The following is a 23,863-nucleotide window of genomic DNA, read 5'->3' on the forward strand; positions in this document are numbered from 1 at the left end:
CCTCACCCTCTTGGTCTCCAAGCATGGGTCCTCCCATTCCAGACCCGATCATTTGGAAAAGCTGGACGCATCTCTCTGGATGCACTATTCTGAGAGGCAAGAGAAATCTTCTCTGCCACCACAGCCCCCCCTCCCCCCTGCAGCTGATCACACAGGCTCACAGTTTCTCAAAGGTGGGAGGGACTTTAAAGGCAATTAACCTATCATCTTTGCGAGGTCAGCCAGCTAACCTCACAGGTCAAGTCTGACCCGCTGCCTAATTTCGAGCCAAGAGTGTTTTCCACATTTTAAATGGTTGTGGGGAGGGGCCAGCTCAGATGGGAGAGCTTACAACGCCTGATCTCCGGGGTGGTGAGTTCAAGCCCCAGGTCAGGTGTAGAGATTACTAAAATAATAATACTAATAAACTTAAAAAAATAAATGGGAGCGGGGAATCGAAAGCAGAAAAATGTTTCCTGATACGTGCTAAGGATATGAAATTCCAATTCCGGTGTCCATAAATAAAGTTTTATTGGATCACAGTTGCGCCCATTCAAAAGAATGCAGGACTCTGGCCCACGGCAGGCAGAGCTGAGTCCGAGATGTCTGCTGTCTGGGCATCTGCAGGAAGAGTTTGCAGAATCTTCACCTAAAGTAAACACAGCCACTTATTTTTACAGAAGAGGAACAGAAGCAGATGTTCAGAGTGAGTTCAAGAGCAGCCACCGTAAAGATGTCCTGCTAGGCGACAAGACAGGAAGTCCCTCAGGGCAAGGACACCACGTGGAGACTGGGCGCAATTGTGCCCTCCAACCCATGAACCTGAGGAAGAACGATCGCAGGAGGGCATGGTACTGGGAACGCTCTCAAAATGTAATGGAAAGCAAAGCTCACCATCTACCCTGAATCAACCAGCCAGTGAAGAGAGAAGATGGGTCTATTTCTCCGAGGGGAGCAGGTCCTTCCTCCTTCCCCAGAGGTCAGAGTCCTAATTGCTTCACAGAAAGCTCTCATGGGGGATGGTTGCTACTTGCCAGGCAGAAAATTGAGGAGCCCAGAAGAGATGTTGGCCTTTGCATTAAAAAAAAAAAAAAAAAAAAAAGTTGGGGGCACCTGGGTGGCTCAGTCGGTTGAGCGGCTGACTCTTGGTTTTGGTTCAGGTCATGATCTCCCGGGTTGTGGGTTCAAGCCTGGCATGGGGCTCTGTGCTGACAGAGCAAAGCCTGCTTGGGATTCTCTCTGCCCTCTCCCCTGGCTCTCACCCTCTCTCTCTCTCTCTCTGTCTCTCTCAGAAATAAATAAATAAACATTTAATAAATAAATAAATAACAGGGCGCCTGGGTGGCTCAGTTGGTTAAGCGTCCAACTTCAGCTCGGGTCACAATCTCACGGTTCGTGAGTTTGAGACCCACGTGGGGCTCCATGCTGACAGCTCAGAGCCTGGAGCCTGCTTCGGATTCTGTGTCTCCCTCTCTGTCTGCCCCTCCCCTGCTTGCACTCTCTCTCTCTCTGTCTCAAAAATAAACATTTTAAAAATTTGATAAATAAATAAATAACAATAATAATAAAAATAAAGCCACACTGGAGAAATCTGTGGAACCAAGAGCGTGTCCACACCCCAACAGCTGCCTGGCTCTAAAAATCTTTCCCCACTGCTTTGCCATCCTGCCTGAAGGGGGCGCTCTTGAGCGAAAAGGACTCGGAGCCTTGGGGGGCTTTTGGCTGGACTGGGACATAAAAGGCCCGTCTCTGACCATGCTTGTGGTCCACAGGGTCAAGAGCTAAAGACCAGGGAAAGGGTTAGAGGGGAGGGCATATCATTTCAAAGGGTGACAGCTTCCACGAAGAGGAAGGAGCTGGTGGTGGACAGGTTCACGTTTTCCCAGGTATTTGACTAAGGTCCTGAGGCTTTGTGTCCTGAGAGAGAGAATAACCGGATGTTCGCAGACAAGCCCCACTTCACCTAAACCCTCTCAAATTCCAGAGCTATTGATCTGTGGAGACATTTGTAACACGGACTAACACATATTGAGCACTTACGCCAGGCGCTTCGGTGAATGCTTATTATATTATCCCACTCAACACAGAAACTCTTAAGGGAATTTTTGACTGAAGACTGGGGAAGTCTCCCTTCATCTTGCCAGATCCCAATTAACTGGTTCATGTAAGGCAGCCCGAAAAGGTTCAGAACTTTAAGAAAGAACAGATGTTAATCCAGAAGAATTTAACAAAACCTCTTAATTTGTCTACCCAAGGTAATCGTCAGTACTAATGAGCTGAGGGGCGCCTGGGTGGCTCAAGACAGTTGAGCATCTGATGTTTTTTTTTTTTAAGTTTGTTTATTTATTTATTTAGAGAGAGTGTGTGGGAGGGCCAGAAAGAGAGGGAGGGAGAGAGAGAACCCATACTGTCAGCACAGGGCCTGATGCGAGGCTCGAACTCGCGAACCGCCAGAACGTGACCTGAGCTGAAACCGAGAGTCGGATGTTCAACCCACTGAGCCACCCGGGGCACCCCAGGCATCTGCCTCTTGATTTTGGCTCAGGTCATGATCTCAGGGTCGTGGGATCGAGCTCTGTGTGGGGCTCCACATTGAGCATGGAGCTGGCTTAAGATTCTCTCTTTCTCTCCCTCTGCCTCCCTTCCCTATTCATGCGCTCTCTCTCTAAAATAAAGTAATAATAATAAAATAAAATAAAAATATAATAATAATAAGCTGATTCTTGCACTGGTTTCTTAGCCACTACTGGCAAGATTTATCTAATTCTGTTCATCCTTTTAGGGACTAAAGATCCCTTCTCTCCACCCCCCCCCCCCCACCATAATCTTAGAAAGACAAAAACAAAAAACAAAAAGCAAATCTTCCACAGTGGCCAGCTGCGTGGACACAGTCTGGCCGCTGCTTCCTCCAGAGATGAGGTGACAGACTCTCTCCCTCTCTCTTTTTTATTGTTTATTTACTTTTTTTTTTTTTTGAGAGAGAGAGAGAGAGTGAGTGGGGGAGGGACAGAGTGAAAGGAGACACAGAATCTGAAGCAGGCTCCAGGCTCCGAGCTGTCAGCACAGAAGAACCTGAAGCAGGGCTTGAACTCAGAGACAAGATCATGACCTGAGCCAAAGTCAGTCGCTTAACAGACTGAGCCACCCAGGTGTCCCTGGGCTCTCCTCTCTTTATACCTGAAATGATTGACAGGACTCCTGTCCAATCACAACTTTTCTCCTCATTCGAGCCACTAAGAGGCAGGTTCTGACTTTTCTCTAATACAAATGTTACAGAGAAGTTAGCATGTGAAAATTTTGATGACTTAGGGCCAGATGTGAAAACTGAAGACCAGCTCATAACTTTTTTCCTTTTATTAATCACAGCTTGCAAAACTTCCTTCTTGTGAATGAAATGGCCTGAGCTTTGTGGTACCAAGATCTCCTGGTGACAGTTTAACAAATCACTCTGGTTCTCAGATGAAGATCACTGTGCAGCAAATAATGAAGAGGGAGAAAGAAAGGGGAGGGGGGAGACTTTGAGATGGAATTTTCCAAGGGTTTCGTGATGCAGATATTACGATCTCTGCTTTATAGCTGAGCAGACTGAGGCACCGGAAGGTTGCAGACGTGCCCAACACCACATGATTAGTAAGATTCAATCCCAGGCAATCTGATTCTGGAGCCCCAGGCTCTTAGTCATGATCCTATATGGGCCTCCTGATGAATTGTTGACCAGAGGTGTGGCTGGGCACCTGGGTGGCTCGGTCAGTTAAGAGATTCTTGGTTTCAGCTCAGGTCATGATCTCACGGTTCATGAGTTGGAGTTTCTCTCTCTCCCTCTATCTGCCCCTTCACTCTCTCTGGAGCTCTCTCTCTCTCAAAGCAAATAAATGAGCTTAAAAAAAAAGAGGTGTGGCAGGTACAGCACATGGGAAGGACAAAGGATTTGTCCTTGTGTCCAGATTCTACCACTTACTAGCAGAGTAAGTGTAGGCCAAGTGAGTTTCCCTCTCGGAGCCTCTATTTCCCCCTGTATTCAAATGACGGTAGCACCCTTGCTCAAAAGTGGGTTGTAATGACTGAATAGAGACTTTAAATATAGTGTATAAACTGTAAAGCATCATTTAGACATTAACTATGCTTATCTGAGTACAACGAAGTAGGATTATTTAAGTATGGTGGAGAGCCTTCAGAAGAACAGAGAATTTATCTATCGGGATCCAAATCTCACGTTTGTTGAATGGCAACTATAATATGTGAAATCTTCTCAGCTCGTAAGAGGCTGCCCATTTGCATTAGCCATGGCGCCCCAGTCTGCAGGAGGGTTGCAAACAGCTTTGGAGAATAAGATACAGAGCGAGGGCGAGCACTGTGGTCACTGTCTCCCGTGCTCTTTCTGTTCTTCCTCCCATAGTCACCGTAGGAGCCCCGATTGGGCTGTTATTGGGTAGCTGGTGATATACCAGGGAGACCCCCTCAGACCTGTTTTGCCTTCTTCAGTGAGTGAGCCAACGCTCCTGGGGACAGCGTGAAGTACAACAGTGAATTAGGTGCAAGGATTCAAGTTGGCCACTAGGAGCCAGTGTACACAGAGTGAGAGAATTAGGGACTCGGCTTAGGATCACCCAATGCAATCCCCTCATTTTAGAGATGGGGCTTAGAAAGAGGGACAGGGTCTTGCCTAAGGCCATGCAGCAAAATGGAGGAAGTGAAACTCATACCCAGCCAGGTCCTAGAATGGATGAGCATTGACTGCACAGCATGAATCCCTTTTAACAAATTTGGAGCGGGGAGGATGCCGGAGGGGCTTCTGTTTCCATTCCTGTACCCCCAAATCCTGCTATGAGAGCCACCTTTCAAAGTTTGTATGACCTAGGACATTTCTTTTTTTTGTAAGTTATTTATTTATCTATTTTGAAAGAGAGAGAGAACAAGCGGAGAAGAGGCAGAGAGAGGGAGAGAGAGAGAATCCCAAGCCGGTTGGGCACTTTCAGCTCAGAGACCAACTTGGAGGGCTCAGTCTTGCAAACCGTGTGATCATGACCTGAGCTGAAATCAAGAGTTAGATGCTTCACCGACTGAACCACCCAGGCGCCCTGACTTGGGAAATTTCAAGAGTGCGTTGCTAGGGCAACAGGTTTGGCCAGGGGTCACTAACTTTGAAATATGTGAGCTAAGGTCCTGACTTACCAACTTGGGATTCGGAGGGAGCGAGGACGGTGTTATCCGGGACTCTGGGGAAGGGCAACGTTGTGTAAATGAAAATATGAGTGACAACAGGCTTGGAGGCAGAAGACCCAGCCTGGACTTTCCCCCTTGTCACGCAGTCTCTATAACCAATTCACTAGGAACTATCAGCCCCAGGAAGTATAAATACAAAACAGCTCTATGTTTCTGATCACTGATCCGATCATTCTCTCTCAAAACATTTTTTTCTCAGTTCATCTGACTGGCTCAGTCAGTGGAGCATGTGACTTTGATCTCAGGGTCATGAGTTCAAGTCCCTATTGGGCATAGGGCCTGCTTTGAAAAAAAAAAAAAAAAAAGAATATTTTTCTTCTCAGCTCCTAACTATGTCTCAGATACTCTGCTCAGCCTGGTCTTAAGCCTTCCCCTCAGATTCCTCTCCATCCAGTAGTGGTTCAAGCTGGGACTTGCCTCCTTGGAGAAGAGAGGGACACCAATCATCCTGGACACATCTTTTCTCCATCCTCATTTAAAGCCTTGATTTCCCAAAGTTTAGGGGCCTAGAGGAGGGATGGGCATGGGGACAAGTGACTCTTGACCCGACTGGCCACAGCAGTAGCTTCTTGTTGGCTGAAGCCTTCTCCGGGCTAACTCTGGATGTGTCCAAAGACTGGCTCTCTTGCGGAGCAAGAACGTGAGAACCTGGGTGGGTCCAGTGAGGTTTTCTGAACTCCTCTGTTTTTTTGTTTTTTTTTTGTTTTTTTTTTTTTAAGTAATCTCTACGTGTTGGGGCGCCTGGGTGGCTAAGTCAGTTAAATGTCTGGCTCTTGGTTTTGGTTCAGGTCGTGATCTCACGGTTCATGAGTTAAGCACTGTGTCGGGCTCCACACTGACAGTGAAAAGCCTGCTTGGGATTCTCTCTCTCTGCCCCTCCCCCCACTCGTGCTTCTCTCAATTAAAAAAAAAAAAAAAAGCCTTAAAAAAAGTAATCTCTAGGGGCGCCTGGGTGGCTCAGTCGGTTGAGCGTCGGACTTCAGCTCAGGTCATGATCTCGTGGTCCATGAGTTCAAGCCCCACATCCGGCTCTGTGCTGACAGCTCGGAGCCTGGAGCCTGCTTCAGATTCTGTGTCTCCCTCTTTCTCTGACCCTCCCCTGTTCATGCTCTGTCTCTGTCTCAAAAATAAATAAACATTTAAAAAATTAAAAAAAAAAGTAATCTCTACATACAACCTGTGGCTCAAACTTATAACCCCAAGATCCACAGTCATATGCTCTAATGACTGAGCTAGCCAGGAGCCTCTGGACTCCTCTGTTTCTTTTCTTTTTAATATATACCCTTTAAAATTTTTTAAATGTTTATTTTTGAGAGACACACAGAGAAAGAGATAGAGACAGAGCATGAGCAGGGGAAGGGCAGAGAGAGAGACAGAACCCAGAGCAGGCTCCAGGCTCTGAGCTATCAGCACAGATCCCCACACGGGGCTCAAATTCACAAACTGTGAGATCATAACCCGAGCACATCTGAAGTCGGATGCTTAACCGACTGAGCCACCCAGGCGCCCCTGCAGGGTTCTGATTAGAAAGAAGGTATAACTTCTGGGTCAAAGTCTAAAGGTGAGCAGTCCCCCACCGCTACCTTGAAGGGTATGGGAAGAAAGCAGTGAGGTCAGAGCCTCTAGAGGTGGGGAGAGTCTCCAAGGGAGGCAAGAAAGGCGGCGGGGGAGTGGGGGTATGGGGGGGGGCGGGTATTAAGGGTGGGACGGCAGGGAGAGAAGCCCTCAAGACCAGGAGGCCCTGGTGCCTAACGGCACTTGGAAAGTCTCCCAAGTTGGAACGGTCCCCTGGAGGGGGACAGAAGTGGGGACTTAAGGGAACCCGTGAGCCCAGTAGGCTGGGAGGCCCTGAAAGTCCAGTCTTGGGACTACGCCCGAGGCCCTTGGGGGGGGCAGTGGAAGGAAGGGGCTGAACCTAAGGCGGGGATGGGGCAACGGGGCTCCCTGGTGGGCCATGGAGACGCCTGCGCGGGATTCCCTCCCTCAGCCCGGGATCCTGTCGCCCCTCCAAGCTTCGCTCGGCATCTCCAGGCCTGGGCTAGGTATCCCCGGACGCAGCAGACGCCACCCTGCGGAAGTAATAGCCATCGACTCCATTGAATTCCATAGCAAGAAAGTCCGGAGTAAGCCCTGAGAGAGGATAACCAATCAGAGAGCGAGCCGAGTTCGCGCTCAGAAATATAGCCAATTAAAGAGCGAGGGTGCCGGCTCGCGGATCTGCGGGATGCGGGGAGGGGACTCGGGGGCAACGCGAGCTCACTCACCAATCAGAGCCGAGAATGACCGTCTCGCGCGGCTGTCTAACACGGAGTGGGCGGAGCTCAAACGCAACGCTGCTGGAGTTTCCCCACGAATCGGAAGTTTCGCTGCCCCCGACGCAGGAGTTGATTGGTCACTTGCAGAACTTGCCTCCCAATGTTGGAAAACGGATGCAGGACATTCCCTTAGAGACACTAGAGCCCGCCTCCGCTCCCTAGCGTGGGAGGAGGGCCTTAAAGGGCCAGGTTCTTGGTAAGTCGACGTCGGACCTCTTCACAGAAATAGAAACAGTAGCAGAACAAAATCGAAAGCCATTCCATTATGTTGGAATTGACCAGGAAGGGCTATCTCTCGAAGAAACAGGGGACCCCAAAAGTTTAAGCAGTTTGCTTTAGGTCACGGACTTGTAAGTAGCGGAGCGGGGATTCGAACCTTCATTTCCAAGCCCTGTGTCTCGACAAAATAGCCACGCCTCTTTGCGATACGACATAACCAAAGGATGAGACCCGAATCCTAATCACACTCGCTGAGAAAGTCTTGGCTTCAATGATAAAATCTTTTCGGTCCAGCCACCTGGCCTTTGCTCACACCATTTCTTCTCACTCTAGACCTAGCCCAAAGTCCACCTCCCCTAAACAAAACAAAACACACAAAAAACCAAAAACGAAACCAACCAACCAACCAACGCTGCCCCTTGCTGGCAGGCAGCAAAGTTTTCCTGACCCCCTTCCCTCACGTCACCCCTTTGCCCCCAGGCAGCATTCCCTTCCCTCCCGGGCTTGGGGCTCTCACTGGCCTGTTCCAGTGTCCCGGCTCTGATCGCCCTGGAATGTTACCGTCGTCCATCTCTGTGCCTGTCCCCCACTCCTCAAGTCAGCCCTTCAAGGACCGGTGATACCTCCGAGCCATCAGCATCATCCAGCACAGGACCTGGATTGGAGAGAAGGGCAAAAAGTGAAAGCTCGTATCTGGGCTTTCCCTTCCTTAAGGTGGGATGTCGTGAACCTTCTAGTTAAAAAAAAAAAAAAAGAAAAAGAAAAGAAAGAAAGAAAAAAAGAAAGAAAAGAAAAGAAAAGAAAAATCATATTCACTGGTCTGGCTGAAAACTTTGCATTATCCTCGATTCCTCATTAACTTATCACCCCCAGCAGCCTTGCTTGCTACAGGTTCTAACAAAATACCTTCTAAATCCCTTCACATCTTCCCATTCCCACTCCCCTCCCTACAAGTCACTGCCACCCCTTGCCTGGAGGATAGCGGCAATTTCCCTGGGCTTCCTGCAACCACTCTTGGCGTTCACCACAGCCTATTCTCCAAACCGCTGACACTGTGCTTTGCTTAAAACATAAATCAAATTATGTCACACTTCTGCTTACAAATGTTCAAAGTCATCTCAATGTTATAAGAAAAAAAAAATCCAGTGTCTCCACTGCAGCCCACCAGGTCCTACATAATCTGGCTCCTGCTCGTGTCTCCCATCAACAGCACAGATATGAGCCAGGCTGTGGAGTTCAGATCTCACTTGTGCCACTGACCAGCCCTGTGACCTTGAGTAACTTACTTAGACCCCTTGAGGCAAGGTCTGATCACCTGTGAAGTGAGGATTAAATGAGTTAGAATTACTAATTAAAAGAGACCTCTACTGTATAAAATAACTAACTAGTATTCCTCAAAATGGTCAAGGTTGTGAAAAGCCAGCAAAGACGAGAAGCTGCTGTACCACAGACGAGTCTGGTAAATGGTATCCTGCACCAGTTCTAGAACAGAAAATAGAGGACATTAGTGTGGGAACTGGTAAAATCCAGTAAGTCTGGAGTATGGTTAACAGTCATGTTAGTTTCTTAGTTGCAATGAATGTTCCACGACAATGGAAGAAGATACAGAGTAAGCAAAGCTGGGTGAGGACTGTATGGGAGCTCTCCTTATTATCTTTATAATTTTTCTGTAAATATAAAAGTATTCCAGGGGCCCCTGGGTGGCTCAGTCGGTGAAGCAGATGACTTTGTCTCAGGTCATGATCTCGAAGTTCATGAGTTGGGGCCCCGTGTAATGACAGCTTGGAGTCTGGAGCCTGCTCCGGATTCTGTGTCTCCTTCGCCCTCTGCTCCTCCCGGGATCATGCTCTGTGTCTCTCTCAAAAATAGATAAACATTAAACAAATTTTAAATAAAAGTATTCCAAAAGAAAAATTGTATTTAAAAGCAAAGAGACCTATCCCTCACCCCCTCCAAGCTCTGTCCTTCCCAGTGCTGCAAACGCTGTGCTCCTTCCACCCTCAGACCTTTGCACTTCCTGTTCCCTCCACTAGGAATACTCAACACCAACGTCTTCTGGCTCCTTCCACAGTAGCCTTCCCTGACCATCTTAGTCAACTAAACTCACTGCCCCCTGTGCTTCTCTGTCCCCTTGCCCTGTCTTCACACTTTCACAGTCCTTATTCTTTTAAAAACATTTTTTTTTAGGTGTGCCTGTATGGCTCAGTTTGTTAAGCATCTGACTTTGGCTCAGGTTATAATCTCAGGGTTGGTGAATTCAAGCCTCCTGCTCTGACAGCACAGAACCTGCTTCGGATCCTCTGTCTCTCTTTCTCTCTCTCTGCCCCTCCCCCACTCATGTTCTCTCTCTCTCTCTCTCTCTCTCTCAGAAATAAACTTAAAAAATTTTTTAATGTTTAATTTATTTCTGACATAGAGAGAGAGTGAGAAAGGGGCAGAGAGAGGAGAGAGAGAGAGAATCCTGAACAGGCTCTGAACTATCAGCGTGGAGCCCGACACGGGGTTTGAACCTGCAGTGAGATCATATCCTGAGCTGAAACCAAGAGCTGGATGCTTAACCGACTGTGCCATCCAGGCGCCCCCACAGAACTTATTCTAGGAAATGTATACTTGTGTCTTGTCCCTCTTGTTCTCTCTTAAGAATATGGGCTGAGTCTATTTTGTCCCGGGGCTACACCCCCAAAGCCCAGTATGGGGCCTAGCATACAGTAGGCACTGAATACATATTTATTTTTTTAATACATACTTCTTAAATGAAGAGATTAAGAATGACTATTGTTTCCCAATAAAATACTACCAACACTCGCAGCAATAATGATAAGTAACTCTCATTTGTTGAAACAAATTAGTCTAGACTCTGTGTTGACTATTTTACACAAGTCGTATCTTTAAACCTCACAAGAACCTGGAAGGTAATATTCGCCCCATTTCTCAGATGGAGAAACGGAAGCACAGAGTCTAGAAGGACTGAAGGTCACAAAGTCAGTCAGAGACAGGGCCTGGGTGGAATCCAGCTCTCGACTCCAGCCCATTGACGATCCCCTCTACCCTGAGGAATGTCCAGATGTCCAGAATTCCCTATCTAAATGCCCCTTTAGTCCTAAAGAACCATGGGCCCCCTGAGGAAACGGCCAGAAATGCAGGTGGAAAGAGAGGAGGGGGCTAATGCCCTGACTCCTGGGTCTGAGAGGAGGGGGCTGGGGGACTGGACTCCTGGGTCTGAGGGAGGAGGGGCTGGGGGCTTGGACTCCTGGGTCTGGGGGTGGAAGAAGCTCAGGGGCTGTACTCTTGGGACTCAGGAGGTAGAGAGCTGCGACCCCGGATACGTGGTGTTGAGAAATTAGGTCCTGAGACCCCAGCGCCCTTTCCCGCGGCTCCGCACGCCCCGAAGGCCACGCCCCACTTTGAACAAAGTCCCTCCCACTTTCTTCCAGACCTCTCTCCGCCTCTCAGGGCCCTGAAGACATTCAGGCGAAGGTGCTAGAAGAAACTGGGGAGATCTCTGCAAAGATGGAACAGCAGGAGGAAGGGACTGGGCCCGAAGGGTAAGAGACACGAGGCCCTTCCCACGGGGAGAACAGAGACCGGAGAGGGAAGGGAACAGAGAAAATCAGAGACAGAGTGGACAGACTCAGAGAGACTATCAGGAAAAAAAATTTTTTTTTTCCAGTGTCATCAGTTGTTAGAAACAGAATCTTGGAGATCTTGTGGTCAGATTTGAGCGAGATACTTAGGGATAGGGACACAGATATTTGTGGAACAGGGAGAAATTTCAAGAAGGAATGAGAAGAAATCGGTGATGTCAGGAACAGTCACAGGGCTGAAGAAATAGTGATAATAATCGTCAGACCCAGGTCTTTAAAAAAAAATTTTTTTTTCAACGTTTTTTATTTATTTTGGGGACAGAGAGAGACAGAGCATGAACGGGGGAGGGGCAGAGAGAGAGGGAGACACAGAATCGGAAGCAGGCTCCAGGCTCCGAGCCATCAGCCCAGAGCCCGACGCGGGGCTCGAACTCACGGACCGCGAGATCGTGACCTGAGCCGAAGTCAGTCGCTTAACCGACTGCGCCACCCAGGCGCCCCTGACCCAGGTCTTTAATATGCACCTTTGCCACTATGCGAGGCCATCTTTTGGTGTGAAAAAATTAAGGTTCAGCACAAGGAAATGATTAGCCCAGAAACACACCGTGAGCGAGGCAGCCTGGAGCTGGGTTCTGTCTGATGCTTAAGTTCTGGTAGAGCTGTCTGTCTGTCTGTCTGTCTGTAAAGAGAGACGGGAAGAAAGAATGAGACAGAGATAGAAAGAGGGCACCTGGGTGCCTCAGTCGGGTAAGCGTCTGACTCCATTTCAGCTCAGGTCATGATCTCAGTTTAGTGAATTCGAGCCCCACGTCGGGCTCTGTGCTGACAGTGTGGAGCCTGCTTGAGATCCTCCTCCTCTCTCAAAAATAAATAAATAAACTAAATAAAAAAAAATAAATAAAAGGAGGGAGGAGGGGGAGAGAAATGGAGAGAAGGGGATAAGGAGGTCAGAGGTGGATGCCCAGCTCAGAGGACTCCCAGGAGAAGTGTGGGACCACAGTAGGAAGGATGTAGAGAGATGCTGAGATCTGCTGACCTGTCCTCTTGTCGTTCTAGGGACAACCCGTCCCTGCCATCACCTGGGCCTGAGCCGTGGCCCTCTGGGCCGTTTCCAGCCTTGCCACCTTTTCCCCTGGGGACCCCAGATCCAGCCCACCTGGGGCTCCCTGAGAGCTTGGCCTCTGTCACCGTCCCCATCCGTCTGGACGCCCTCTCCTACCTCCTGCACAGTGCCCTGCTGGGGGCCCACACCCTTCAACAGTCCTTGCCCTCCTGCCCCTGCAACTCACAGGCATGCTGCTCCCAGCCAGGCACCGCCACGAGGCCATCCAGGGGACGTGGGGGCTGGGACGTCCGACGCAGGCCAGGCCGGGGCCAGGGCCAGCCGCGATGGGGACCCAGAAGGGTGGAACAGCTGGAGAAGGGCTGGCGGGGGGGGTCTGGGGCTGGCCCCAAGACTCCCCCGGTGATGCCAGCCTCACCACCAAGGCTGCCTGCCCAGGATGGGAAGACGGAAGCTGGAGGTCGGGAGACACCCCAGGACATGCCAGCTGCTGCAGCAGAAAACTGGGACTCAGAATACTAGGACCCTGAGGGTCCAGCTCCCCAAACTCCTGAGAGGGCCCCTCAGGGTCACCAGGAGGGTTTTCCTGGAGCCCCAGGGTGACCTCAGCTATGGCAGAGATGCCCCAAGAAACATCGTGCTCCCATCTCTTTTCCCCCAAAACCATAGCCTCCTGCCAGTCACCCCATGAAACATGGACCCGACCTAGGATCCCACACCAGAGAAAACCCTGAGCCTCGCCCCCGTGCCCCAAGCCATCCCCAGCTCCCCACCCCCCATTCCAACCCCATCTACAGTGACAACCTCAGTCCCTCCCATCCCCACCTTCCCCTGCAAGCCCTTTCCGGTCCCCACTCTCAATACCACCTTCCCAATCCCACTCATTGCCATTTCTGTCCCCATCTGCACCCTTGCTCCCAGCTTCTCTACCCACCTCAGGCCCAACCCAACCCTCAACTGTGTCCTACACTTGAGCCCTAGTCCAGTCCACCCTGGACCCCAGCCAGCCCCATCCCATCCTGTTTCCCAGCCCCAACCGTGACATGCCCTGTGACCCACCGGCAGAGAACCCCATTGGCCCAACAGACCTGCAACCTCCCACCCCTTTTCCTGCCCTTCGGTGCGGGAAGCCTGGTTGAAAAATAAATGGAAGACTTGCCCCATATCTTGTGTCTCTGTGTGTGTGCTTACGCAGCTCAGGCTAACCCAGCGGGTGCTGTGAGCAAGGCCTGTGAAAGGGGTTAGGTCGTGGGGAGGGTCACAGAGAGAGGCCAGGGTGGCCGGGGCCGCGGGGAGGGAGGGCCTGGATCCCTGTTTCAGCGAATTCTATTTGGGGCCTCTGCCACCACTGCACTTCTAGCTGCTGGAAGCTTCTGGGCCATGGGGCCATTGTGTGGGGAGGCTTAAGGGATTTGGGGGACCCAGGCAGCAGAGAAGCCTGCAACCTGGCTCGGCTCAGTCTGCACAGAAGGGCCGAGGCAGACAGAAGGCTTGTCACAGGCTCTGCCACTCAGGTAGGGACCAGGCATCAGACCTGTAGACCCCTCCTCCCCCAAGATCTAGGGGTCCATCCTCCAGCTCCTTCCTCTCCCAGGGGCCTCGTGGGGTCCCAGTCCCTAGCCCCCTCCTCACCTGGGATCTGGGAGTCCAGGCCTCCAGCCCCTCCTCCCGGGACCCAAGGGCCCAGCCCCCAGCTCCTTCCTCTCCCAGGGAACTGTTGTTCCAGCCCCTGGCCCCCTGGTCACCTGGGATCTGGGAGTCCAGGCCCCCAGTCCCTTCCTCTGCCAGGACACAGGAGTCCAGCTCCTGACCCCACCTCTCGCCTTCTCCATAGATCACCATGTACAGCTTCATGGGTGGCGGCCTCTTCTGTGCCTGGGTGGGGACCATCCTCCTGGTGGTGGCCACAGCGACAGATCACTGGATGCAGTACCGGCTGTCCGGGTCCTTCGCCCACCAGGGCCTGTGGCGGTACTGTCTGGGCAACAAGTGCTACCTGCAGACAGAGAGCATCGGTAAGGCTCCGGGGCCGGGTCGAGGCCGTGCCTGGGGTCACAGGCCCTCTCGGGACAGGGGGCAGAGCCCCCCACAGGGCAGAACCTCCCCACCTGTTTTGCAGGTGGAGAACTGTGTGGTTCAGAGAGGGAAAGGGACCAGCCAAAGATCACTCAGCATGGAAGGGGCAGAATTGGGATTTCAGTATTTTCTTCTAGTACAGTTAGGAGATGTATGAGAAGTTAAATAGAGAGGTGGCATTTCCCAGCACGAAATAGATGTCAGGTACAGCACTTGGGGCTGAGGTTGTCAGAACAGCATTTTCTAAGTATCTACTGTGTATCAAGAACCAGGTTAGGGGAGCGCCTGGGTGGCTCAGCCGGTTGAGTATCCGACACTCGATTTGGGCTCAGGTCATGAACTCACAGTTCGTCAGTTCGAGCCCTGAGTCAGGCTCTGCACTGACAGCACAGAGCCTGCTTGGGATTCTCTTTCTCCCTCTTTCTCTGCCTCTCCCCTGCTCTCTCTCTCTCTCTCTTTCAAAAATAAATATACGTTAAAAAAAAATAAAGCGTTCATTGTTAAAAAAAAAAAAAGAACTAGGTTAGGTGCTATGGGATACAGAAGCAATATGGACCCTAAATTTGCTAAGTACTGGATGGTAGTTTTTAATACCTACTGTGTGCCAGGCTATGTAATATATATGCCTCTAAGTACATGCATATGTATATATGTGTGTGTATATGTGCATATTATAATATATATTGCAAAAATGGGGATAAGAAAAGCTCTTCCAGCCTAGGGTTCTTGAAAGCTATATTATAATCATATATATTATATATACAAAATAATGTTATATGATATACTATATATCTCTATTTTCTCTCTCCATATATATGTATACAAAATATATGTACATCCATGCACGTATACAAATGTATTTGGAGAGAGATGCTCGCATGTATTGTATGCTACTTTACATAATATATATTGTATAACATGCATTATATATTAACAAATTAATAATATATAATGTTACATATTTTATAAGTACCAAATACTAGTGGTAGTAGTAACAATGGCCGGTATTTATTGAATGTTGTTGTGTCCTACACGCTGTTCTAAATGCTTGACATGGATTAATGCCCTTTGGTCTCCCAACAACACTGAGGGTGACACTTCTGCAAAGAAGACATGAGATGCGCCCTCAGAAAACCAACCATTCTCTTTACGGGGCTTGGGAGGAGGAGACAACCCTCCTGAGCCCTTCCACCCGGATTTCAGCCACCCCGGCTCACTGAACCTGCCTAGGGGAGGCAGCCGGAGGCCCATTTTGCAGGAGGGGTAAACTGAAGCAGGAAGCAGGGGAAAGATTTGCCCGGGCCTCAGGCTCCAGAGCCCGGTCTGCCTCCTGACTTCACGCGCCCCTTTCATTCCTGGCGGTCTCCTTCATCACATGTCTACCATTTCTCCTGCTTCAGCCTGGGAAAGCCCCAGGGACAGCCACCACCCCCCCCCCCCATCTTATCTGTGTTGGGGGTGGGGGAGAGGGAGGCACGACGGATCACATCGATAGATCGATAGATCGGTGCAGCTTCATCTGACCAACGTCGAAATCCTCAGGGACGTCCCTCACCCTGACTGATTGCCAGGGAGCTGTCCAAGCAGCTGGCTCGACTTGCACATCAACTGTAACTGGCTCGCCAAAATCAGAGCAGGGGACGCGAGCTTGCAAGGGGCCAAACCCAGCCACAGACGTGTGTGGCGGTTTGAAGGTTTCTGAAGCGTCTGCCAGGATTTTTTTTTTTTTAAACTTAAAAAACATTGTTTTTGAGTATTTATTTTTGACACACACACACACACACACACACGTAGAGAGCGAGCAGGGGAGGGGCAGAGAGAGAGGGAGACACAGAATCCGAAGCAGGTTCCAAGCTCTGAGCTGTCAGCACAGAGCCGGGGGCGGGGCTGAACTCATGACCTGAGCGGGTTAACCGACTGAGCCACCCAGGCGTCCCCGCGTCTGCCAGGATTTAAAAATTTGGAGATTTGGGCGCCCCCAGTCCTCCAGGCTTTTATTTTAATTATAAAACAAAAGTTTATTTACTTATTTTTGAAAGAATGAGAGATAGCACGTGAGCGGGGGCGGGGCGGAGAGCGAGACGGAGACAGAGAATCCCAAGCAGACTCTTCAAGCTCTCAGCATAGAGCCCCGTGCGGGGCTCGAACCCAGGAACCGTGAGATCATGACCTGACCCTTCACGGACCGAGCCACCCAGGTGCCCCCCGGACTTTAAAATACCCAGCGGCATCTGTAACTTCCTGGGGCTGCCATTACAAAGGACCACAGATTGAGTGGCTTAAACAACAGAAATATACTGTCTCACGGCTCTAGAGGCTGGAAGTCTAATATCAAGGTGTCAGTAGAAGCGGGTCCTTCCGAGGCTGTGAGGGAGAATCTGTTGCCTGCCTCTCTCTCCCGGCTTTTGCTGGTCATCTGGCAGTCTTTGGCATTCCTTGGCGTGTCCATGCATCATCAGGATCTCTGCCCTCACCTTCACACGGTGCCCCCTGCATGTCTGTCTTCCTCCAAACCTCCCCATTTTAAGAGGCTACAAGTCATTTTGCATTAGGAATCCACTCTACTCCGGTATGACCTCATCTTCACTAATTACACCTGCAATGACCCTATTTCCAAATAAGGTCATATTCTGGGGGCGGTTAGAGGTTCAACACATGAATTTGAAAGTTTGGGGAGAGACCCGAATGGACCCCACACAGCATCCATGGAGAAACAGCCAGCCGTTTTTCTTGGTGGCGTTCGCACAAGACAAAAAGACTGCATTCTGCAAAGACCCGGACTTTGTACTTTTCGATGGCGGGATCCAAGCTCTGCCCCGGGAGCACAGGTGTTTTCCGTGCTCCCAGAGACAGAAGAGGCAAGCAGTTAAGAGCAAGGGCTTTGGTGCCTGGGTTTCAAGGCCAGTCCTACTGCTAATTATGGGACTCTGGGCACGTCGCTGTACCTCCGAGCCTTGGTTCCTTCACCTGAGAAATGGGGATAAAAATAGAACGTCCAGCTTAGGGAGGGAACCAATAGACTCATGCATGGAATGCATGCCCGGCACGCACTTGGCAGTTGCTAAGTGGAGAATGAGATCATAACTGTTATTGCCAGGGCATGTCCTAAAGGGCCAGCGCAGAGCCAGTCACCAAAGAAGAATAGTGCTCAGTGCCCCACATTCATTCGTTCAGCGGGTGCGAGGGGTGTTGCGGTGAATGAGAAAGCAAGACCTTTGTCCTCACGTAACTGAGAAACCAGCAGGGAGACACAGATATAAACAAGTTAAAGAATAAATAGACAGGGGCACCTGGGTGGCTCAGTCGGTTGGGTGTCCGACTTTGGCTCAGGTCGTGGTCTCGCGGTTCGTGAGTTCGAGCCCCGCGTCGGGCTCTGTGCCGACAGCTCGGAGCCTGAAGCCTGCTTCAGATTCTGTGTCTCCCCCTCTTTCTGCTCGTGCTCTGTCTCTCTCTGTCTCTCAATTATAAATAAATGTTAACAAAATAAAAATAAATAGACCATTTTCTTTTTCTTTAAAGTTTATTTATTTGAGAGAGAGAGAGAGAGGGAGGGAGGGAGGGAGGAGGGGGAGGGGCAGACAGAGATTCCCAAGCAGACTCCCCAAGGTCAGTACAGACACTCTTGCAGGACTTGAACCCACGAACCGTGAGGTCATGACCTGAGCTGAAACCAAGAGTGGGACGCTCAACTGACTGAGCCACCCGGTGCCCCTAAACAGGCCACTTTCAGATAGGGGCAAGTGGTGTTAAGGAAATGAAAGAGAGCGATAGGAGGGAGGACAGGAAGTGATCATCAGGAGGGGAGTGGCTTTCGTTCGTTCTTGTACGTTCATTCATCCACCCAGTGAACGTTGTGCTGGGGGTATTTGTGATATAGAATCCTATCCTCAGGGAACCATCGTGCTGGAAGGGGAAACAGCCTGGAGCGGGGAAGGATGTTGCCCGAGGGCTGAAAGGGTGCTTCCTAGAGGGGATTTGGGAGCTGGGCTGTGGAGGACCAATGGGAGTTTGCCAGGTGAAGAGGACAGTGTTTGTTTGCAAAGAGGTACAGGATGAGCTGGGTCAGGGATGTGGAGAGAGGCAAGGCCTTCAGGCCTCAGAGGCAGCCCCGTTCACCGCTGAAGGCGGGGGTGGCAAGGGAGTGACCTTCTGGTGCTACCACAGCTTACTGGAATGCCACCCGGGCCTTCATGATCCTGTCGTCCCTGTGCGCCACCTCGGGCATCATCATGGGTATCCTGGCCTTTGCTCAGCAGCCCGCCTTCACACGCCTCTCCCGGCCCTTCTCCGCGGGCATCCTGTTTTTCGCCTCCAGTGAGTGGCCCCCCCTTCACCCCCCCACCCCCGCCGTCCCCTTCCCCACTCCCACCCACTCCCACTTCCTGCCTGTTCCGTCCCGAACTCCACTCTCATCCAGGGTTCCATGCCCATCCTAGTCCCACCCCGGCCCCAACCCCAACTCCTGGTCTTTCTGGTGACCAGTTCCTACCTAGGGTCATCTCAGCTCATCAACATAATTTCGTGTTGACCGGAAAGGCTCAGCAAGAACAAAGACACTCCTATTACCCAGAAAGTTCCAAGGATTTAGCGTCTCCCTTCCAGGAACCAGAGCCCCAGACCAGCCCAGGCAAATTCTTTATTGCACAGCACAGCCCTGGCCCATCCTCGTCCCAACCCTACTCCCCTCACATACTTACCTTTTTCCTTTCCCACCCCCACCCGGCCCTCCCCCTTCCTCAATCTCATTCCCACCCTCCCCTGCAAACCCTACCCCACCCCTTTTCTCTCCCCCCTCCCCCCACCTTCTCTCCCTAGCCTTTTTTGTCCTGTTGGCCTTGGCCATTTACACTGGAGTCACTGTCAGCTTCCTCGGTCGCCGCTTCGGGGACTGGCGTTTTTCCTGGTCTTACATCCTGGGCTGGGTGGCCTTGCTCATGACCTTCTTCGCAGGTAAGGGGGCTTGGGGGTGGCAAGGTCAGTATCCGTGGCAGAGTGGGCGGCACTCTAGAGAGCAAGATGATGGGGTGTCCCACACGGGCCTCCCAGCACAGCACGGAGCCAGAAGGCAGACTGCAGGTCTGCAGACACGCAGGGAGGAAGAGAGTGCTGTGTTGGGGTCTTGGGTTGGGAGCCCAGCCTAGAAGGACTTGGGGGGTCAACTGGGATCTCTTCTGACACAGGGATTTTCTACATGTGTGCCTACCGGATGCACGAATGTCGGCGCCTGTCTGCTCCCCGCTGAGCCCAATGTACCCCGACTTCATCTGGAAGTGAAAATAGGGCCGCTGAAAAAGAGGGGGAGGGTCTAGAGGCTACAATCCTGGTTCCTTGTGGGCAGGAGGGGGCCCAGTCCTGGACTCTGGGTGGGGGGGCCTCTGATTTCTGCATCCCAAGGGGGAAGGAGGAAGAGTGGGGCCTGGTGGGAGGCAGTTGAGAAGACCCGAGGTCCAGCCCATGATGGGGGGTGTTAGAGAAATGGAATCTCCATTAGAGCGACTTTTTGAGAGTCTAATAAAACTGATGTGAAACGACTGACGTGTGGTTCCTGAGGGGTTGGGGTGGTGACAGGTGTGAGCGGTGGATGGGGTGGGGGTAATTGTACTACTGCGGCCTAACCCACTCAGTTTGTGTGGGGACAGGGACAGACATCAGCCACACAGTCCCCACCCAGGTGTTAACTACCCTTCAACTTCTAGGAAACTGATGTGTCAGGGCCAATTCTGACAGCAATTCTGCTGTGTGTGTGTGTGTGTGTGTGTGTTTAATGTTTATTTAGAGAGACAGAGCGTGCGCACAAACTGGGAAGGGGCAGAGAGAGAGGGAGACAGAGCATCTGAAGCAGGCTCCATGCTGACAGCACAGAGCCCAATGCGGGGCTTGAACCCACAAACCGCAAGATCGTGACCTGAGCTGAAGTTGGACACTTAAACGACTTGAGCCCCGGGGCGCTTTTTATCCCACATCGCCAAGTAACTCACTTCTGACACTGTCTGGTGGAGGTAGCATCAGATCCCTCAGGTGAAGGGCTCAGTCCTACAGACCAGCCCCCCGGCCCTGCCTCATGCTGTCACAAGTGCAGGGGGTCACCCAGGCTTCTGGTCGACCAGCAGTAGAGTGGAGTTTCCCCCCACTATCCTGGGGTTTGGTTAATTTGCCAGAGCGGCTCACAGAACTCAGAGAGACATTTTACTTACCAGATCACCAGTTTACTATCAGAGGGTATAACTCAGGGACAGCCAGACAGAAGGCATGCACAGGGCAAGGTGTGGGGAAAGGGCATGCTCTCCAGGGGGCCACCCTCCCCATTATCCATGCGATCACCGACCTAGACGCCCTCTGAACCCAGTCCTCTTGGGTTTTTCTGGCGACTTCATTGCACAGGCGTCATCACTGACCACTGGTGATTCTCAGTCTCCAGCCCCTCCCTCCCCAGGTTGGGGGCAGGGGCTGAAACTTCCAACCATCTAGTCACGTGGTTGGTTCCCCCGACAACCTGCCCCTACCCTCCGGTGCTTTCTGTGAGTCGCCGCATTAGCGTAACAAATACACCTTCAAGGCTCTCCTCACCTATGAAATTCCAAGGCTTTTAGGAGCTTTGTGCCAGGAACGGGACGAAGACCAACTATGTACACGTTTCTTATTATGAATTAGCAAAGCGGTGCGAAAACAGGATAAATGAAAAGATCTGTACAGAAAAACCACCTCGTTGTCCGCTCACACCATCTCCACGGAGCTCTCCTAGACGCCCCTCCCCTCCCCTCCCCGTGTGGGTCCCTCCAGTGGAAACACCCCATCTCCGATTGGTACCCCCTCCTGCACCTGCCTGTTCACACACCATTCATGACCTTGATCTTCTCATTCATTCACTCATTATCTCATTCAAGAAGCTGATGCCTATTGCCATGAGATTTACGGATATCTATCATAAAATAATAAGACTCTTTAGCAAGGCCGGTACTAATGATAAGAATATTAATTAGAGCCTATGCTCAAACTGTCATGTTAATAGAGGCTTACTCCTTGGAAATATTTATTGGGCCCTCCACAAATAACAATAGTACCGTATTTATAGAGGCTTGCTCTGATAATAATGGCAATTGAGGCCATCTCTAATAATAATTTATTGAGGCCTATTTAAGTGGACACATTTACTGAGGCTTATGCCAGTAGTCATATTTATAGGTGTTGTTTTTTTTTTTTCTGGCAATACTAATGATGTTGTAACTCCAGACTCCTCTCTAATATCCACTTGAAAGGAAGAGGCATCGCAGATCTGGAATCTCACATATCCTGGTCTCTCCCGCGTCCCTAACGGCCTCCCCATCTTGCTCCATTGTCATCCATCTCTTCCAGCCAAGAATGTTGGGATCATTCTCAGATGCTTTGTTTCGTCCCACACCCCATGTCTGATTCGTCAGCAGGTAGCCTTGGCTGTACCTTAAAAGTGTGTCCAGAATTTGACTCCTTGCTCATCCAGTCGCCCTGCTGATCTGGCCTCACCTGGCTTAGGGCCACAGTCCCTCAAACAGCTCTATCAGTGCCCCTACCCATGGCCTGTCCACTGTGGTCCTTTCTCTACGCAGCATTAAAAAAAATTTTTTTTTTCAGTTTATTTATTTTGAAAGAGAGAGAGAGAGAGAGCAAGAGAGAGAGCATGCAAGCAGGGTGGGGGCAGAGAGAGAGGGAGAGAGAATCCCAAGCAGACTCTGCATTGACAGTATGAAGCCCGATGTGGGTCTCGAGCTCACAAACCTTGAGATCATGGCCTGAGCTGAAATCAAGGGCCGGATGCCTAACTGACTGAGCCACCCAGTTGCCCCTCTACACAGCATTTAGAGGGATTTTTGTGAAAGCATGATTCAAATCACGTTATCCTCTCAATCGCCTCCTGACTCCCCCCCCACCCCCCGCCCAGGTGGCTCCCAGTTCAGATGAACAGCTAGACGATCAAGGTCATACAAGGTGCCACATGTTCCAGACCCTGCCACCTCTTTGACTTAATCCTCCTTCCCTCACTACACTGACAGCATGGAACCTATTTGGGATTCTCTCTCTCTCTCTCTCTCTCTCTCCCCCTCTGCCCCTTCCCTGCTTGTGTGCATGTGAGCGCTCACTCTCTCTTTTCTCAAAATAAATATTAAAAAAATAATAAAATAAAGGGAAAGAGCACATAACCCATTTGTAAATTATAGGCTACACAACTGGAAAGCATTACTTTTCCATGGATAATATACACAACACATGTATTGCCTCCTTTACATATGGTAGCAGGTATTTTTTTTTTTAATTTTTAAAATTTATTTATTTTTGAGAATGAGAGAGACAGAGCACGAGCAGGGGAGGGGCAGAGAGAGAGAGGGAGACACAGAATCCGAAGCAGGCTCCAGGCTCTGAGCTGTCAGCACAGAGCCCCATGTGGGGCTTGAACCCACGAACTGTAAGATCATGACCTGAGCTGAAGTCAGACGCTCAACTGACTGAGCCCCCCCCCCCAGGCGCCCCTGGTAGCAGATATTTTTATTACTTTTTTTTAAAGTTTACTTATTTTGAGAGAGAGAGAGAGAGAGAGAGAGAGAGAATCCCAAGCTGGCTCCATGCCATCAATGCAGAGCCAGACATAGGGCTAGATCTCATGAACCCGTGAAATCATGACCTGAGTGAAATGAAGAGTCAGACACTTAACCAACTGAGCCACCCAAGTGTGCCAAGATTTGTATTTTTTATTTCTTTATTTTTTATTTTTTAAAGTAATCTCTACCTACGGTGTGGGGCTTGAACTTGTAACCCCAAGATCAAGAGTTGCATGCCCTTCGGACTGAGCCAGCCAGGAGCCCTTCAGCTCACTATTTTTAGCTGACAGTTTCCATCTAACATTCTTTATTTTTTACATCAGAGTGGATACATTAAGCTAGATTCTACTCGGCAAGGAGACTAACAGACTTAGTACCTTTTTATCATCATAATAGACTGCATTAAATATTATTAATAGAGTAGGCCTCAGTAGAAATGAGGGCATCTTCCATAATAACCGTTTATAAACAGCATTCACTTCTTTACTACAGTGTAGGTTCAGTGAGAGTGAGGGTCTCATGTGCCTTCTACACCAGTGTTTCCCCGGAGCCTGGCATACTGCCTGACCTATAAGAGGCACTGGTTGGATTATCTCCAGAAGCCTCCTATGGGCCAGGCCCTTTGCTGGGCCCTGGGGGCCCCCAAATTAATCAGGCCTCGTTCCTGCCTTGGAGTTCTTGACGTCTGAGCATGTGTGGAAAGTGGTGGAAGGAGAGACACTTTGGATCACGCCAAGTAAAGGTGGTCCTGGGAGATAATAATTGGGCTAGGGGTGTGGGAATAGCGTCCCGGACTGAGGGTGGAGGCTTGGGATTGGAGGACCTCAGCTCTGA

The 23,863-nt window shown here is 50.5% G+C and overlaps 3 protein-coding genes across 7 annotated transcripts in view; all 3 read left to right on the forward strand.

The window, feature by feature from the left end:
* Positions 1–749, forward strand: part of SIGLEC10 (sialic acid binding Ig like lectin 10) — a 28,168-nt gene extending 27,419 nt beyond the window's left edge. For 4 of the 5 annotated variants that reach the window (XM_049621370.1, XM_049621367.1, XM_049621368.1 and 1 more), the window contains one exon: positions 660–749. The gene's annotated coding sequence lies outside the window, so the exon portion shown is untranslated. The remainder of the gene's footprint in view (positions 1–659) is intronic. The other variant, XR_007455681.1, reaches the window with a different exon arrangement.
* A 10,267-nt stretch (positions 750–11,016) lies between these two features.
* On the forward strand, positions 11,017–13,548 carry CE2H19orf84 (chromosome E2 C19orf84 homolog). Its single transcript, XM_049620782.1, has 2 exons — positions 11,017–11,281; positions 12,377–13,548. Exons 1-2 carry the CDS (start codon positions 11,247–11,249, stop codon positions 12,903–12,905), a joined length of 564 nt encoding a protein of 187 aa, XP_049476739.1. The 5' UTR covers positions 11,017–11,246; the 3' UTR covers positions 12,906–13,548.
* Positions 13,549–14,223: 675 nt separating this feature from the next.
* Positions 14,224–20,157, forward strand: LIM2 (lens intrinsic membrane protein 2). The gene is made up of 5 exons (XM_049621202.1): positions 14,224–14,434; positions 14,466–14,533; positions 18,611–18,773; positions 19,275–19,409; positions 19,640–20,157. The coding sequence occupies exons 1-5, from the start codon at positions 14,224–14,226 to the stop codon at positions 19,699–19,701; spliced, it is 639 nt and encodes a 212-aa protein (XP_049477159.1). The 3' UTR covers positions 19,702–20,157.
* Positions 20,158–23,863: the final 3,706 nt, after the last annotated feature.

This window comes from Panthera uncia, assembly GCF_023721935.1.
Source record: "Panthera uncia isolate 11264 chromosome E2 unlocalized genomic scaffold, Puncia_PCG_1.0 HiC_scaffold_19, whole genome shotgun sequence".
In the NCBI taxonomy this organism is placed as follows: Eukaryota; Metazoa; Chordata; class Mammalia; order Carnivora; family Felidae; genus Panthera; species Panthera uncia.

Coding starts and splice junctions, on each gene's coding strand:
- CE2H19orf84 (XM_049620782.1), top strand. CDS start 11,247: ATGGAACAGCAGGAGGAAGGGACTGGGCCCGAAGG. Junction 11,282..12,376: donor GAAGGGACTGGGCCCGAAGG/GTAAGAGACACG, acceptor TTGTCGTTCTAG/GGACAACCCGTCCCTGCCAT.
- LIM2 (XM_049621202.1), top strand. CDS start 14,224: ATGTACAGCTTCATGGGTGGCGGCCTCTTCTGTGCCTGGGTGGGGACC. Junction 18,774..19,274: donor CATCCTGTTTTTCGCCTCCA/GTGAGTGGCCCC, acceptor TTCTCTCCCTAG/CCTTTTTTGTCCTGTTGGCC. Junction 19,410..19,639: donor GCTCATGACCTTCTTCGCAG/GTAAGGGGGCTT, acceptor CTTCTGACACAG/GGATTTTCTACATGTGTGCC.